General features: G+C 65.5%; 1 protein-coding gene across 3 annotated transcripts in view; it reads left to right on the top strand.

Annotated features, from left to right (window-relative positions):
- The window catches only part of SLC12A7 (solute carrier family 12 member 7), a 67,966-nt gene that overhangs the window by 48,436 nt on the left and 5,005 nt on the right, over window positions 1–14,525 (top strand). For all 3 annotated transcript variants that reach the window (XM_079144522.1, XM_079144524.1, XM_079144523.1), the window contains exons 7-21: window positions 1,377–1,618; window positions 2,275–2,486; window positions 3,310–3,477; window positions 4,173–4,271; window positions 4,873–4,930; window positions 5,558–5,732; window positions 6,580–6,698; window positions 7,148–7,246; window positions 7,512–7,631; window positions 8,175–8,279; window positions 8,718–8,886; window positions 11,413–11,608; window positions 11,948–12,117; window positions 12,191–12,322; window positions 13,821–13,928. In XM_079144522.1, the coding sequence (XP_079000648.1) occupies window positions 1,377–1,618; window positions 2,275–2,486; window positions 3,310–3,477; window positions 4,173–4,271; window positions 4,873–4,930; window positions 5,558–5,732; window positions 6,580–6,698; window positions 7,148–7,246; window positions 7,512–7,631; window positions 8,175–8,279; window positions 8,718–8,886; window positions 11,413–11,608; window positions 11,948–12,117; window positions 12,191–12,322; window positions 13,821–13,928 (2,172 nt within the window). The remainder of the gene's footprint in view (window positions 1–1,376; window positions 1,619–2,274; window positions 2,487–3,309; window positions 3,478–4,172; window positions 4,272–4,872; window positions 4,931–5,557; window positions 5,733–6,579; window positions 6,699–7,147; window positions 7,247–7,511; window positions 7,632–8,174; window positions 8,280–8,717; window positions 8,887–11,412; window positions 11,609–11,947; window positions 12,118–12,190; window positions 12,323–13,820; window positions 13,929–14,525) is intronic.

Here is a 14,525-nt window from a genome sequence, read left to right on the forward strand (position 1 = left end):
CCTTGAGTCCAGGGGACCTTGCCCTTCCCCACCCTTGCTTGATCCCAGAGAAGATGCTTCCAGAAGACAGGGACCCCAAGCTGGAGCTGGGGCAGTGGCTGGTCCTGGGCCCAGCCTGGGGAGGCAGAGGGAGCTCAGCTATGGGGTTGGCCACTGCTCCCATGGCGCCCACCTGTGGAGGAGGCCTCCCTGCTCCCTCACACGTGGAACACCTAGCTTGGACCACGCAAGTTCTGAGTCAGGGTCTGGACCAAGGCCTGAGACTTTCTGTTACCAAAAGCTTGGTCCTTGTCCCTGATGCCAATCCCAAATGAGGACACACTTTTGAGAGAAAGGAAAAAGAAGGTTTAATGCTTTGCCTGCCAAGGAGAAGCACAGGGGACCCCTGTCCCAGAGGCTGCGAGGCTGTGTTCCCCCAGCAGGAATGGGGGCTGTTGAAGAGGAGGCTCCAAGGCTACACTCCACGTGTTCTCTTTGGAGCCGTGATTCATGTGTTGATCAGGGAGACGTCATTGCTGAGATCTGGTGTCATCTCCAAGTCTGGATGGCTTGGCTCCTGTGGTGGGTGTGTGCTCAGGGACAGATAACTGCCTAGGATGGGGAAGAAAGGACTCCTGCTTCCCCTGAGATTAGGGAGGAGCAGGGAGAGATTAGGAGGAGCAGGGAGAGGTTAGGAGGAGCAGGGAGAGGTTAGGAGGAGCAGGGAGAGGTTAGGAGGAGCAGGGAGAGGTTAGGAGGAGCAGGGAGAGGTTAGGAGGAGCAGGGAGAGGTTAGGAGGAGCTGGGAGAGAGGCAGAGAAGGCAACGCGTCCATTTTACGAATCAGTTGCAGGGGCAGAGCAGCCAGGGCTGCATCCGAAGCATCAGGTGGACCCCAGTTACATTTCTAGCAAGTTCCTCATGCACCTGTGGGTGCTGGCCGCACCCAAGCAGCTAGACTCTGGATTATTGCCCTCTGCCCGGCCAGTGTCTGCTGGTTGCAGGGCGGCACCCAGGCAGGGCTGCCGATGGCAGGCTGGTCACCGGTGCTCTCTGGCTGCAGCCAGCTGGGCTGCCACTGGTGGAGGGCGGTGGTGCTGCCTGCCTTCCTAGGGCTGTGGCTGGAACCCTGCCCTTCCCACGTGGCCTCTCTGCCAAGGGGTGTCTGGGCCAGGACAGCCACTCTGAAGGTGAGGGACGGCCTTCCCTCCTGGTCCGGAAGCACTGCCGGTCGCAAGCTGTACCCGCTGCCTGAGGTTTGTGCAGAGGGTCTGCACCAGGGCTTCTAGTGTATATCCTGAGGCTCGGAGGGGCCTGGGGAAGCCCCGGTCTCTGGGGTCCCAGGACAGAGGAGGGCCCCGGGCGGGAGGCCGTGCTCAGCTGCCTCGCTCCCCACAGACTTACATCTCCCCCAGCGCGGCCATCTTCCAGGCCACGGAGGCGGGTGGCGAGGCTGCCGCGCTGCTGCACAACATGCGTGTCTACGGCAGCTGCACCCTGGCGCTCATGGCCGTGGTGGTCTTCGTGGGCGTGAAGTACGTCAACAAACTGGCCCTGGTCTTCTTGGCCTGCGTGGTGCTCTCCATCCTGGCCATCTACGCCGGTGTCATCAAGACTGCCTTCGACCCGCCGGACATCCCGTGAGTGTGGGCGTCCCCTGGTGGCCCTCGCTGGGGGGCCTCAGGTCCTGCCTCCATTGCCCTGGCTCCTCTCCCGGCACGGGCCTGCGTCCTGGGGTGGTCCCGCCCTCCCTGGAGGAGAAGCCAGTGCCAGGTGGTCCTGTGGGTCGTGGGTTGTGGGTCTGCGTGCACCGTAGGGACCGGAGGCTGGTGCAGGCCCTGCTCAGCCCTGGTGGCCGGCAGCCTGGGGACATTGGGCAGTGGGGCTGCCCGGTGTGCCCTCCTGCCCCTGCAGTGCCCTGCCCCCCGCACCTCACGGAAGGCCCTCCTGTGGGTTTGTTCCTCGTCTCCCTTTGGGATGAGAAGGTTGTTGGGGTGGCCGGCATCACCTAGTAAGTGGGCCTTCAGGGAGGGCCGCCAGCCCAGAGCAGGACAGGAGGGGCCTGGCCCTTGTGATGTGTGGGCGGGGCCTGGGGCCTGGGCTGCACCCTCTCGCTGCATGGAGGGCACCCAGGGGGGGCAGGCTGCCAGGCAGCCCTGAACAGTCCTGAGCTGCCGCGACCTGGAGGAGGTGCTGGTCCCTGGTGTGTGGCCCTTGCAGTCATGGCAGGTGTGGCACGTCACCCGCAGGACCAGCCCGGAGCGTGGTGATGGCAGGGGTCTGCTGTCCCATGCAGGGTCTGCCTCCTCGGGAACCGGACCCTCGCCAAGCGCAGCTTCGCTGCCTGTGCCAAGACGCACGTCGCCAGCAACGGCACCGTGACCACCGCGCTCTGGAGCCTCTTCTGCAACAGCTCCAGCCCCGGCGCCTCCTGTGACGAGTACTTTGTGCAGAACAATGTCACCGAGATCCAGGGCATCCCTGGTGTGGCCAGCGGCGTCCTCCTGGGTAAGCCGGGGCACGTCTCAGCAGGGCGCCGGGTGCTGTCTTGTGGGCACGTCTGTCCGAGGCCAGCACTCCCCAGCTGCTGCCGACCAGCTGTGGGCCCCCATGTGGCCCTGGCCCTCCCCGGGCTAAAGAAGCCAAATGTGTGTAGGCCAGCAAGTCCACCTCTAGGCTGACTGATGTCTTTATGGTGCCACATGATGAAGAGCTGCTGGCTGCACCCTGGCCCTGGGAGACGGGCTTGGTGTTCGGGGACGGGGCAGTTCTAGGAGGGCACAAGCCGGCTGGGCTGCGGCTGCTTCTCTTGTTTGGCTGAGAGTGTGTGTGTCTGTGCTGGAGGCTGTGCTGAGGCCCAAGGAGGGGGCCCTCTGAGTGGGCCATGGCGGCAGCTTCGTGGGGCATGGAGGGGCGAGTGGCCAGGAGGTGGCCTGTGGGGAGGGCCCGTGGTGTGTCGGCAGCATCAGGCTGTGCGGGCCCAACAGGGGTCTGCCTGGTGGGTCTGTGGATGGTGGGGTACCTGATGCACCTGGTCAAGTGCCCGCAGTCTCTGGGCCCTCCCGGTTGGCGAGGGGCTTGCACTTAGTGCCCCAGGACGCAGATGCCATTCAGAGCACGGGCGCGAGGTTCCCAGTGCTGGAGTCTCTGCTCAGGTTTGGGAAGGGGGTTCCCCGACGTGGTTCCCAGTGGGCGTCCTCCATCGCGGGTGGAGCCTCGGGTCAGTGAGCGGTCGCAGGCCTCCACAGTGGCCTGGGGGCCCCCAGGGAGCTCCGACAGAAAGTTCCGCAGCCTCAGGAGGATGTCTCCTTGCCCGCCTGCCCTCCTGCAGACAACCTGTGGAGCACGTACTCGGACAAGGGGGCCTTTGTGGAGAAGGAGGGCGTGCCGTCTGTGCCGGTGTCCGAGGAGAGCCGGGCTGGCGGGCTGCCCTACGTCCTCACGGACATCATGACCCACTTCACCATGCTCTTGGGCATCTACTTCCCCTCCGTGACGGGTGAGGCTCCTGTGCTCCCTCTGGCCCTCCCTGTGCCCCACTCCCCTCCCCCGCCAGCGCAGATCCCCTGGGCACGTGTGGAGTGGCCCAGCGTGGCTGCTGGTGGCGCCCCGCTCAGGTCCCGCGGCCGTCCATCCGCCTTCTAGTCAGCCCCGGGGTGGATCCGCTGCAGCTGGGCTTCACAGACAGGGAGCAGCTGGTGCTGCCCGAGCAGTGCTGGGCGCTGTGGTGGCTGGTCCTGTGGGTCTGGAGGGAGAGGCTGACCCAGGGCTGACCTGGCAGGGCCAGAGCTGTCTCAGGGCTTGTTCCTGCCACCCTTGGGGACCATCAGGCTGCAATTTGGTCAGCACTGGGCTCTGTCCTCCTGGAGCCTCTGACCTGGGACCCAGAGGGCGAACCAAGATCGCGGGGTCCTGGGCATGTTGGGGACCCCCCGCTGGCCTTGCTTTGAGCTTGGTTACTGGGACCTCCGTCTCACGCACGACTTGGGCATTTGGGGTCCTTGCCCTGGGCCCCTGCAGCAGGCGTCCTGCCGAGTGGAGAAGCGAGGCCTGGGCCGTGATCCCTGGGCCAGCTCGTCCACAGGGACAGTGCCTGCAGCTGCCTGTGGTACAGTGGCCTGTCCTTACGCGGCCTCTAGCGAGTCTCTCCAGGGCTGTCTGTCACGTCAGCTCCTCCCGTCTCTGCTTCCACAGGCATCATGGCAGGATCCAACCGCTCTGGGGACCTCAAGGACGCCCAGAAGTCCATCCCCACGGGGACCATCTTGGCCATCGTGACCACATCTTTTATCTGTATCCTTGGGAGGGTCCTGGCCTCCCCCTCGCATGGCAGCAGCCTGCGGTGGGCTTCCTGGGTCTGCATGGGTCTGGCTGTGTCTGCCCCCTCCCTGGAGCTGGGGCTGCCATGGCGCGATGGCCCAAGCCAGACGTGACAGCTGGACTCCCTCATGTTTGGCCCCGTGACATGGCGTTGACCTGCAGTCTGGCAGCGTCCGCACTTCGCGTCTGGCTGGATGCGTGTGGCACAGCTGAGCATTCGGTGTGCACACTGACCAGGGTGGGCTCTGAGAAGCAGGGCCATGGGCTCAGGACTCAGGGCTCTTTCCTTCCAGCCAAGGTCTGTCCTCACGGTCAGCATCTCCTGTGGTCCCCAGTGCACACGCTGCAGGCCAGGCACATCCTGACCACCTGGAGCCCCAGGCAGAGAGTGGGGAGGACCTGAGGACCATGGGACCAGGCATGGCCGCAGGTCAGGGTGTGGGGATGGGGACTCCAGGGGCCCTGGCCTGGGAGGCCCACCTGGAGCCTGGTCAGACCCTGCTGACCGATGCGTCACCCTGCCCCTGTGGCCCGCTGTACTGTGTCTGGACTGACGACCTTGACCTGGCTGCAGATCTCTCCTGCATAGTGCTTTTTGGGGCCTGCATTGAAGGCGTGGTCTTACGAGATAAGTGCGTTGGTTTTCACAGCGGCTTGGGCAAGCTGTGTGGTCAGCACCCTGTTTCCTGAGGGCAGCTTCAGCTTTGAAATTGAAACCACCCTAGAGCCTCACAGCTGCACATCTGAGCTGGGAGCCCTCGTGCTGGGGGCGACTGTCCCTTGCCTGACCAAGCATTAATAAGTCACCAGCATGGGCCCTGAGCCTGGGGGGGCCACTGGGTGCAACACCATGCCCGGCAGGCAGGTGCGGGGGCGCAGGTCCAGGATGGGCGAGGCCAGCTGCGGGTGGAGCAGTGAACTGCAGACCTCAGGCTCACAGGCTCGCTGCCGGCTGCGTGGTGCTACAGGCCCCTGCACGGCTGCCTCTGCGGAGGGGCCCTGGCTCCCGCTCGCCAGGGCTTCCCTGCTGCCAGGCGAGACCTGGCAGGGAGCAGCGACCTTGGCCCCAGAACACCCAGGGTGCCAGCCACGCGGTGCGGGCCCCACGGTCCAGCCGGGTGGGGGTCTCAGGTCCAGGCTGCTCGCTGTCCTCTGTGGACCCCCCTTGCCCCTCGGCCAGGAACCCGTCTTGTGGGGTCAGGGGCGTGCTGCCTTCAGTTCACCTTTGGGAAGCTGTGCTGACCACCTTCTGCCTGCAGGTTCGGAGAGGCCCTCCAAGGGAACCTGGTCATCGGCATGCTGGCCTGGCCGTCCCCCTGGGTCATTGTCATTGGCTCCTTCTTCTCCACCTGTGGTGCTGGCCTGCAGAGCCTGACCGGAGCGCCCCGTCTGCTGCAGGCCATCGCCCGCGATGGCATTGTCCCCTTCCTGCAGGTGAGCCCTCGGCCCAGGCCGGAGCAGGTGATCTCTGGCTACCCTGCTGAGAGACCTCTGGAAGGCCGGGGTCGTGTGCACGAGGGTCCCTGAAGGGCCAGGGTCGTGTGCACGAGGGTCCCTGGGGGGCCGGGGTCGTGTGCACGAGGGTCCCTGGGGGGCCGGGGTCGTGTGCACGAGGGTCCCTGGGGGGCTGCTCCCTATGCTGTGACCTTTGGGTATAGAGAGTGGACACGTGTTCCGCCCTGACTCTGTTGGGGTCACTGTCCCTCTGGATGCTGGGCAAGCATGTACTGTGGTGGGCAGAGCAGCCCTTGCATCCAGGCCTGCAGGTGCCTCTGGGATCTGCCCTGGGAGTAGGTGTGTGGCCCTCTGTCAGTCCTCCCGGCCTGAGGAGGACACCCTGTTGCCCACTGCCGTGTCAGCAAGGGATTGGGTGCGGCTGGGCAGCTGCGGGGTGAATGGGAAGTTGTTCATGCAGACCAATGACAGGCCACAGGGCCGCACCACACCTGGGGCCGGGCAGCTTGGCAGACCTGCCTCAAAATAAAGAGGCTGGCGGCACAGCTCAGCAGTGGAGCTCTTGTTCAGCACGAGGGAGGCCCTGGGTCCACCCTCAGGCCCCCAGCCCCAGCACATAGGAGGGGCGAGTTCCCTCTGACCCTGGGGGCAGGTCTGAGCTCCAGGTGCGCAGGGTGGCCCAGGGCCTCTCCCTGGTAGGGTTTCTTCCTGGCCAGCTGACTCCGGCCTGGCCCTGGGTTATGAGGTCAGCTCCTCTTGTTCTGTGTCATCTGGTGGCACCGGGTAGCCCTTGTCCTGCCCTAGCCCACCTGCCCCCTCTCTGTAGGTGTTTGGCCATGGGAAGGCCAACGGGGAGCCCACCTGGGCCCTGCTGCTCACCACCTTCATCTGTGAGACGGGCATCCTCATTGCCTCCCTGGACAGCGTGGCCCCCATCCTGTCCATGTGAGTGGCCGTGTGAGGGCACAGGGTTGAGGGCATGGGGACATGGCCGCTGTGCATTCAGGAGGGTGCAGTAGAAGCCAGAGCAGCAGGCCCAGGGTCACGTGGCTGTGGGCTGGCAGTGAATCAAGGCCTGTGTGGCTGGCTGAGGCTGCTGTGGTGGGGCTGCCTGTTGGTTGTGGCCATAGATGGCAGGGCAGGTGGTCCATGAGACCCATCTGCTACTGCACCTGGGCTAGGGCGTGCAGGGACTGTCTGGTGGGGACTGTGGTATGGACAGGGGCCATGATGGGGGGACTGTTGTGTACACTGGGGACCCATGGTGGGCCATGGTGGTGACAGTGGTATAGACTGGGGACCCATGGTGGGGACCGTGGTGCAGACTGGGAACCCCATGGAGGGCAGAGGCGGCCACCACCTGGCTGAGTGGTGTCCCTGGTGCCCCGCTGCAGGTTCTTCCTCATGTGCTACATGTTTGTGAACCTGGCCTGCGCGGTGCAGACCCTGCTGCGCACACCCAACTGGCGTCCCCGCTTCAAGTACTACCACTGGTGAGGACGTCCTCAAGGCTGGCTGCCGCCCTGCAGAACTCGCCCTCAGGCCTGGAGCCTGCGGTCTGTCTGCCTTCGTGCCCTTTGTCCACCCCAGGACTCACGTGGGCCTCGTGGGCCCCTGCCCTGCAGTCAGCGGGGGGCCAGGATGTTTCCCTGGCGTTTGGGAAGGGCTCTGGGAAAGGGAAAGGCGGTGTCTGGGGGTGGCCGAGTGGGTGCTGGACCTGGGGGTGGGCGGGCAGTGCCTGAGCTGCGCGCCTCCCAGGACCCTGTCCTTCCTGGGCATGAGCCTGTGCCTGGCCCTGATGTTCATCTGCTCCTGGTACTACGCCCTGTTCGCCATGCTCATCGCTGGCTGCATCTACAAGTACATCGAGTACCGCGGGTGAGGGCGCCCCTCCCGCTCTACCCTGGCTTCGTGGCTCCCCTGCCCCAGGGCTCTGAGACCAGCCTGGCCCAGAGTGGGCAGCGTGGGAAAGCGGGAAGTGACCACCACCCTCAGCTCATCCCTCCGGCCTGTGATGTCCTTCTTCCTCTTGAACTCTGCCCTCGTGGTCTGGTCCAAGTCCTCTCTGTCATGGGCTCCATGCCCTCTGGGCTTTCCCAGGAGACCCACCTGGCCTGATGGAGGTGGCTCCCAGGGCAGAAGTGTCCTCCCTTTTCTGGTAGCTGGACAGGGAACTCTGGTCCCTGGCCAGCTCTGCCAGAGGCTCTCCCAAGCTCCGGGTCTTGTACCTGAATTGCTTTCTGCCCCAGTGGCTCTGCTCAGTCCCGTGCAGGGAGTGGTCCCTGCCACCTTCACCTCCTGGTGCCACAGTCCCCCTGCGCCCCTCCTGCCTTTGGAGGGTGCTCCTGCCATAAAGCTGCAGATATCCTCAGGTGCCCGGCCAGGGGTGCTGCTGGGACCAGCACCTCTCTGTCCCCACAGGGCCGAGAAGGAGTGGGGGGACGGCATTAGGGGTCTGTCTCTGAACGCCGCCCGCTACGCCCTGCTACGCCTGGAGCATGGGCCCCCCCACACCAAGAACTGGAGGTGAGTGTGCCCCGCGGCCCCAGGTGGCGAAGGGAGCCAGGGTGCCCGCCTGGGGAGCACTGTTCAGCCTGTTGCGTGGGGTCTTGGTGGGGCCACCACAGATGATGGGTCACCAGGGTGGGTCCTGGGCCCCAACAGGCCACTAGGCAGAGTGGCTGGAGAAGGGGTGAGCGTCCCTGCGGCGAGTGTGGCCGCTGGCTGTGCTCACACTTCTGAGTTGGGCAGAGGCCACCTCCAGTGCCAGGGCTTCCACCTGCCCCGAAGGCCCTGGCCTGTGTGCCCAGCAGGGGAGGCCCATTCTCATGCTCCAGGGACCTCAGACGCAGCCTGGCACCTCCCCTCCTGCCTGCCTTACCTGCCTTCTGTCCCTCCCGCCCCTGCCCTTCCCGTTGGAGGCAGCCCTGACTGTGTGTCGCCATGGTGCCTGCTGTACCCTAGGCCCCAGGTGCTGGTGATGCTGAACCTGGATGCGCAGCAGTGTGTGAAGCACCCCCGCCTGCTGTCCTTTGCCTCGCAGCTGAAGGCGGGCAAGGGCCTCACCATCGTGGGCTCGGTGCTGGAGGGCACCTACCTGGACCAGCACATGGAGGCCCAGCAGGCCGAGGAGGTGGGTGGGCACAAAGGGGGTGCTGGAGGGCACCTCCTGGACTAGCAGGTGGAGGGAGGGCAGCAGGCTAGGAGGTGGTGGGCACAGAGGGGGTGCTGGAGGGCACGTCCTGGGCCAGCAGGTGGAGGGAGGGCAGCAGGCTAGAAGGTGGTGGGCACAGAGGGGGTGCTGGAGGGCACGTCCTGGACCAGCAGGTGGAGGGAGGGCAGCGGGCTAGGAGGTGGTGGGCACAGAGGGGGTGCTGGAGGGCACGTCCTGGACCAGCAGGTGGAGGGAGGGCAGCAGGCTAGGAGGTGGTGGGCAGAGGGTGGGTGGGCAGGCTGCTTCCTGCCCAGCAGCACACGGAGGGTCTCCCAGCGCACAGTCAGCCTCCATGGGTGGAAGCAGTCCTGTGTGCCGCACAGCTGTCCCTGTCAGGAAGAGAGGCTGGGGTCTGACACCAGCAGGAGTGGAACCTGAGGAACCTGCTCCCGTGCTGCCCCGCGGGAGGCTGTGACTGCAGCAGCGGGGGCCGGTGTCCAGCCTTGACCCTCGCACCTGAGCCCCTCGCCAGGGCCCAGCCCCTCCAGTGTTTGGAGCGCCGGTTGTCGGCTTGGCGGTGTGAGGGCCGCTGCTGCCCGGGGCCTGGCACTGCCTGCTCCTCCCTATGACATTTTGCGATTGGAACCCAGTCTGCTCCCTGGCAGCGTCAGTGCCAGATCGGCTCAGACCCTGCGCTTTCCTCTTGGGTTGGTGGGTCTGCAAGTGTCCCCCCCACTGCGGGCCAGGAGTGCCTGGTCGTGCTGGTGTGTCCTGCAGGGTGCCCGCACCTCACCCGCTGCTCACTCAGTCCAGGCTGGTGGCCTGTCAGGGAAGGTTGCTGGGGAGGGCTGAGGCCTGCTGAAGGCAGTGGTGGTCGTCCCTGGAAAGCAGCTGAGCACAGCTCAGAGCCCGCGGGAGGGCAGGAGAGGCTGGTGGCTCTCAGCTCATGGCACACCGTGGGTCTGGACATGGTTGCCCTTGATGTGAACCCAGAGTTAACCCGAGGCTGTTGTCCCAGAGATTGGCGTCCTGCTGAGGTGCAGGGGGCTCCTTGGTGGCTTAGCCTGGTGGTCCCCTGCGTCTGGCCCAGCAGTGGCCCTGTCGTGGGAAGGCCTGGGCCTGTGCCGGGATGCTCCCTCTTCTGGGGTGCTCACAGGTGGCTTCCCCTTTGGGCAGCACCATCAGGCAGTTCCTGGCTCGAGCTGATTCTAAACGTGGAACCCTCCCCTCGCCTCGGCCCCACCTGGGGGGTCCGTGTGGGAGGCGTCCAGGGAGTGAGGCCAGGAGGGAGGCGGAGGGTTTTGCCGGGTCAGTGGCTGGTGGGCCCCGGGGCAGCTGTGGTGAGCCGATGTCACTGCAGGGCTGATGCAGGCGGCAGCTGAATTTGCAGAGGGGGGCAGGGGGTGGCCGTGAGCCTCGTGTGGGGCCGGAGCCTTGCTGGCCTGAGGTTGGCAGCAGCCACTTGTCGAGGGTCTGCAGATGCATCTGAGGTGAGCGGGGCAGGCTGTGCTCCCAAGGCGCCTTCCTGCCACGTCTGGCTCTGGAGGCTCCGGGCTGGGCCCTCTCGGCCTCCCTCTTCCCCGCCTCCTCTTCTGCTCTTCGTCCAGCCTCTGCCTGACTGGACACTTGTTGCGGATTCAGGGTCCAGGCAGGTGGAGAGCGCTCTTGCCCTGAGAGCCTCAGCTGCCTCCACAAGGACACCTTCCAAATCTGGTCATGTCCCGGGTTCTGGGATGGGGACGTGAACTTCCCTGGACCCTCTGCAGTCTACTTTCTGGCCCCCAAGTTCACTTCCCCTGAGTGTGAAATGTTCGTGGCATCGCAACATCGCGCATCGGCTCAGTTGCAGACCTCGTCCAGTGCCGCACAATGTGCCACCTTGGTGGTCACGAGGCTCGGGCAGGGTCTCCACGCTTGGAGACGGGGCAGCAGGCTGTCCACACTGCAGGCATTCATTTTCCAAAAGGGTGAGGCTGGGGAGGCAGGAGTCTGAAGCTGCATGGCAGTGCCTCCTGGTGCCAGAGCCCAGCACGCTCCCAGTGGCTGAGACCCCAATGCCCCGTGGGGACCCCGGAGCCCAGCTGCTAGGGCAGAAGCCACAGCTCAGTGGCAGCACATCACGGATCGTGCATGTCCAGCCCCCTTGACATCTGGCTGCTGGGGTCACTGCCAGGCAGCCGTGGCCCTGGCAGAACGGCAGTGACAGTAGCAGTGTCTGACTTGTTCCTGGACCCCCCCCCCATATTCTTCTGCAGAAGCCATTAAGTCCACTGACCCATTCAGATGATGTCCAGCATGCTGGGCAGGTGGCGTGTGACCTGGGGTCCACTAGCAGTGGTGATCTGGGGACGACAGCTCTGAAGGCCCTCCTGGTGGGGTGCCGCGGGTCTCACCGCGTCCAGCACACCGCGTGCTGTCTGTCCTCACGTGTGCCCGCACGGCTGGCCGCTGTGGGCCGGGTTCCTGTGGGGCCCCTGCGTGAATGCTCCTTGCCCTCTCCTGCAGAACATCCGGCTCCTGATGGGCCTGGAGAAGACCAAAGGCTTCTGCCAGCTGGTAGTGTCCTCCAACCTGCGGGACGGCACGTCGCACCTGATCCAGTCGGCGGGCCTTGGGGGCATGAAGCACAACACGGTGCTCATGGCCTGGCCTGAGTCCTGGAAGCAGGAGGACAACCCTTTCTCCTGGAAGAACTTCGTCGGTGGGTGTAGCCACTAGCGGCCCTTTTTGGTCTCGAGGTCACCAGGCCACGCATGTTCTTTGGGGCCGTGGAAGGGCTGAGCCACACGGTCACTGGACAAGCAAACAGCCACTGGGCAGTCTTGAGCTCCACCCCTTCCCAGAGCCCTGTCCCCCCACTGGGGGTCCCTGAGCTGTGACTCAGGCCCTGTGGCTGGGCCCTGCGGACCTGGTGATGTTAGGGCCCCTCAATGCCCGGCCTGGGCGGGGGGCTCATGGGGACCCTGACTCCCTGTGGCCGCCCTGTGAGGTCACGGCCAGCCTGTCCTCGGTGACCTGCTGCGGCCCCCTCTTTCCGCAGACACCGTCCGTGACACCACGGCGGCCCAGCAGGCCCTGCTGGTCGCCAAGAACGTCGACTCCTTCCCGCAGAACCAGGAGCGCCTCGGGGAAGGCAGCATCGACGTGTGGTGGGTGGTGCACGACGGGGGCATGCTCATGCTGCTGCCCTTCCTGCTGCGCCAGCACAAGGTGGGCCGGGCTCCGGAGCCCGCGGGCGGTGGCACGGGCAGCTCACTCAGCCTGGGACGCCCTCTGTCCCCAGGTGTGGCGCAGGTGCCGGACGCGCATCTTCACGGTGGCCCAGGTGGACGACAACAGCATCCAGATGAAGAAGGACCTGCAGGTGTTCCTGTACCACCTGAGGATCAGCGCCGAGGTGGAGGTGGTGGAGATGGTGCGTGTGCAGCCCTGCGGGGCTGGGTCGCGGGCGTGCCATGTCCCAGTGCCCCGGCTGAGGTCCGTGTGGCCTCGATAGCTGCCACCGCAGGCCGCCCGTGGTGCTTCCTGCCTCACCAGCCCGCTCAGGCCCCCTGGGTGTGGTTGCCCACAGGAGCTGGACTCAAGTCCCACAGCTGGGCATGACCAGCCGCCTTTGGCTGGACAGGGTAGTCAGTCAGCGGGGTCAGCCTGGGACAAGGCGTAGGACGAGGCTGCTGACGGGGCACTTTGTGGACAGTGTCCGCGGAGTGCCAGGCACCTCCAGAGTGAGGCTGGTGTGAAGGAGGCCTGGGCAGGACAGGCGCCCACCCCACCATGGCCCCCGGGCCCCAGGTGCTCGTGCTACTGGGTGTCTGCGCACCAGCTGCATGGCGCCCTGCGCCCGAGCCTCTGGCTTGCTCCTGGCCGTGTCACGGCTTTCCAGTCCACACAGGCGACTCCTGGTTCTGGATGACCCCCAGTGAGCATGGACCCTGTCCAGCTCAGGCACATCTGCAGCCCTGTCCCCGGAGTAGAGCTGCTGGGGGGACGGGGGGAGCTGCCCCGCAGTGAGGTGGGACCCGGCTCGGGGACGCAGCGTCCCAGGGCTGGCTGACAGCCCAGCGTCCTTCCTGGATCCATGCCCCTCTGATCTGGAGTGAGGCCCTCTCCAGGCCTCACGGACCCTTGGTCTGCTGTCTGTCTGTGGAGCCGTGCTGTCCATGGTGGGCTTCCTCCTGCTCTGTAGGTGCCGCGCAGGGTCAGGAGCAGCTTGAGTGTCCCCCAGTTTTCCTGAGGGGCTCGCTGTCCTGCACTGTGTATCTGCATCTGAACGAGCCTTGGCCACTGTGAGCTGGTGACCTGCCCAGTGGCCTTAGCCCGCGCAGCCCTTGCTGTGGGCTTGCTCTCGGGGTCCGGCTGCTCTGCATGGTGGCACACCTGTGTCCGAGAGCTGCCATGCAGATGAGGCCTTGGGACGCAGAGGCTGTACAGGGAGGCAGGCAGAGCTGCCGTGTCCCGGACCTTGCAGCTTCTGTGGGTGTAACCTCCCAGCCCCTCAGCCCACAATGCTGGCCCACTCAGAGGGCCGCTGAGGGCCATCCCCCACCGCCCAGGGTGACATTGTCAGCCATGGTTGGGACTGACTGGCAATCTCCCGTGTCTGAGTGTGATGGGCAAGCCTGCTCTGGGTGTGGCGGGCGGAGGCCAGGGTCCCTGGACAGGGGCACTGAACGCTGTCCCCTGTGGGTCCTGCGGTGTGTGCTGTGGCCTCACCTCCGTGTGGCGAAGCCTGCACGCAGAAAGCCACAGCAGCTGCTGGACCCCCCAGGGCCTGCAGGCTCAGTCAGCGTGTGGGAGCCGCCTCTCCTCTCACCCCCACGGGTGGTGTCGGAGGGTCCGGGAGGGCGCAGGGCAGCTGCTGCTCTGGGCCTGGGCTGCTGGGCGCCCTGTTCAGTCAGGGCTGTGCAACGCAGGTCGAGAACGACATTTCCGCATTCACCTACGAGAAGACCTTGATGATGGAGCAGCGGTCACAGATGCTGAAGCAGATGCAGCTGTCCAGGAATGAGCGGGAGAGAGAGGTGCGTGTGGGCTCACCCAGAGCCTCCCCACGTGGCGCCTGCCCCAGAGCGCGCACAAGGGAGGCAAGGGAGGAAGGCAGCGGCCGGGAGGTGCGCTGCCCCACGGGTGACTGCGTGTGGCACACAGCATGGCACTTGGGAGCTGGCGAGGTGCCGTGTGGCCTCCTGTGCCCTGCGGGCTGGCGTGACCTGAGCACTGGCATTTTTTGGCCATTCGTACTTGGACTGGCTGACAGCGAGACTTATGCCTGAGGTGACCTCGCTGGGCCTCTGGTCACCCGCCAGGCCTCACACACACAGCCCTGCCTCAGTGGCATGATGCTCTGGGGGTCGGTCACCTCCCCGTGGTCACAGCCACATCCTGCCCCACCCTGGGACCTTGTGAGCACTGGCCCTGTGGGTTGGCACGTGGCTCCATGTGGCCTTTGGGGCAGGACAGGACGGTGATGCCAGAGGGGCTCAGAAGGGAGCAGACCCATCCGAAGGCCCGGGAGACGGCTTTCCAGGACTGGGGTGGCCGGAGCCCCTGCGTGGTGGCCAGCGGTGTCCCAGGCTGAGGTCCTCTTTGTTCTGTGGCCGGCCTGGCTCACTGGCCAC

The sequence above is a fragment of the Sciurus vulgaris genome (genome assembly GCF_902686455.1).
Source record: "Sciurus vulgaris genome assembly, chromosome: 6".
Taxonomy (NCBI): domain Eukaryota; kingdom Metazoa; phylum Chordata; class Mammalia; order Rodentia; family Sciuridae; genus Sciurus; species Sciurus vulgaris.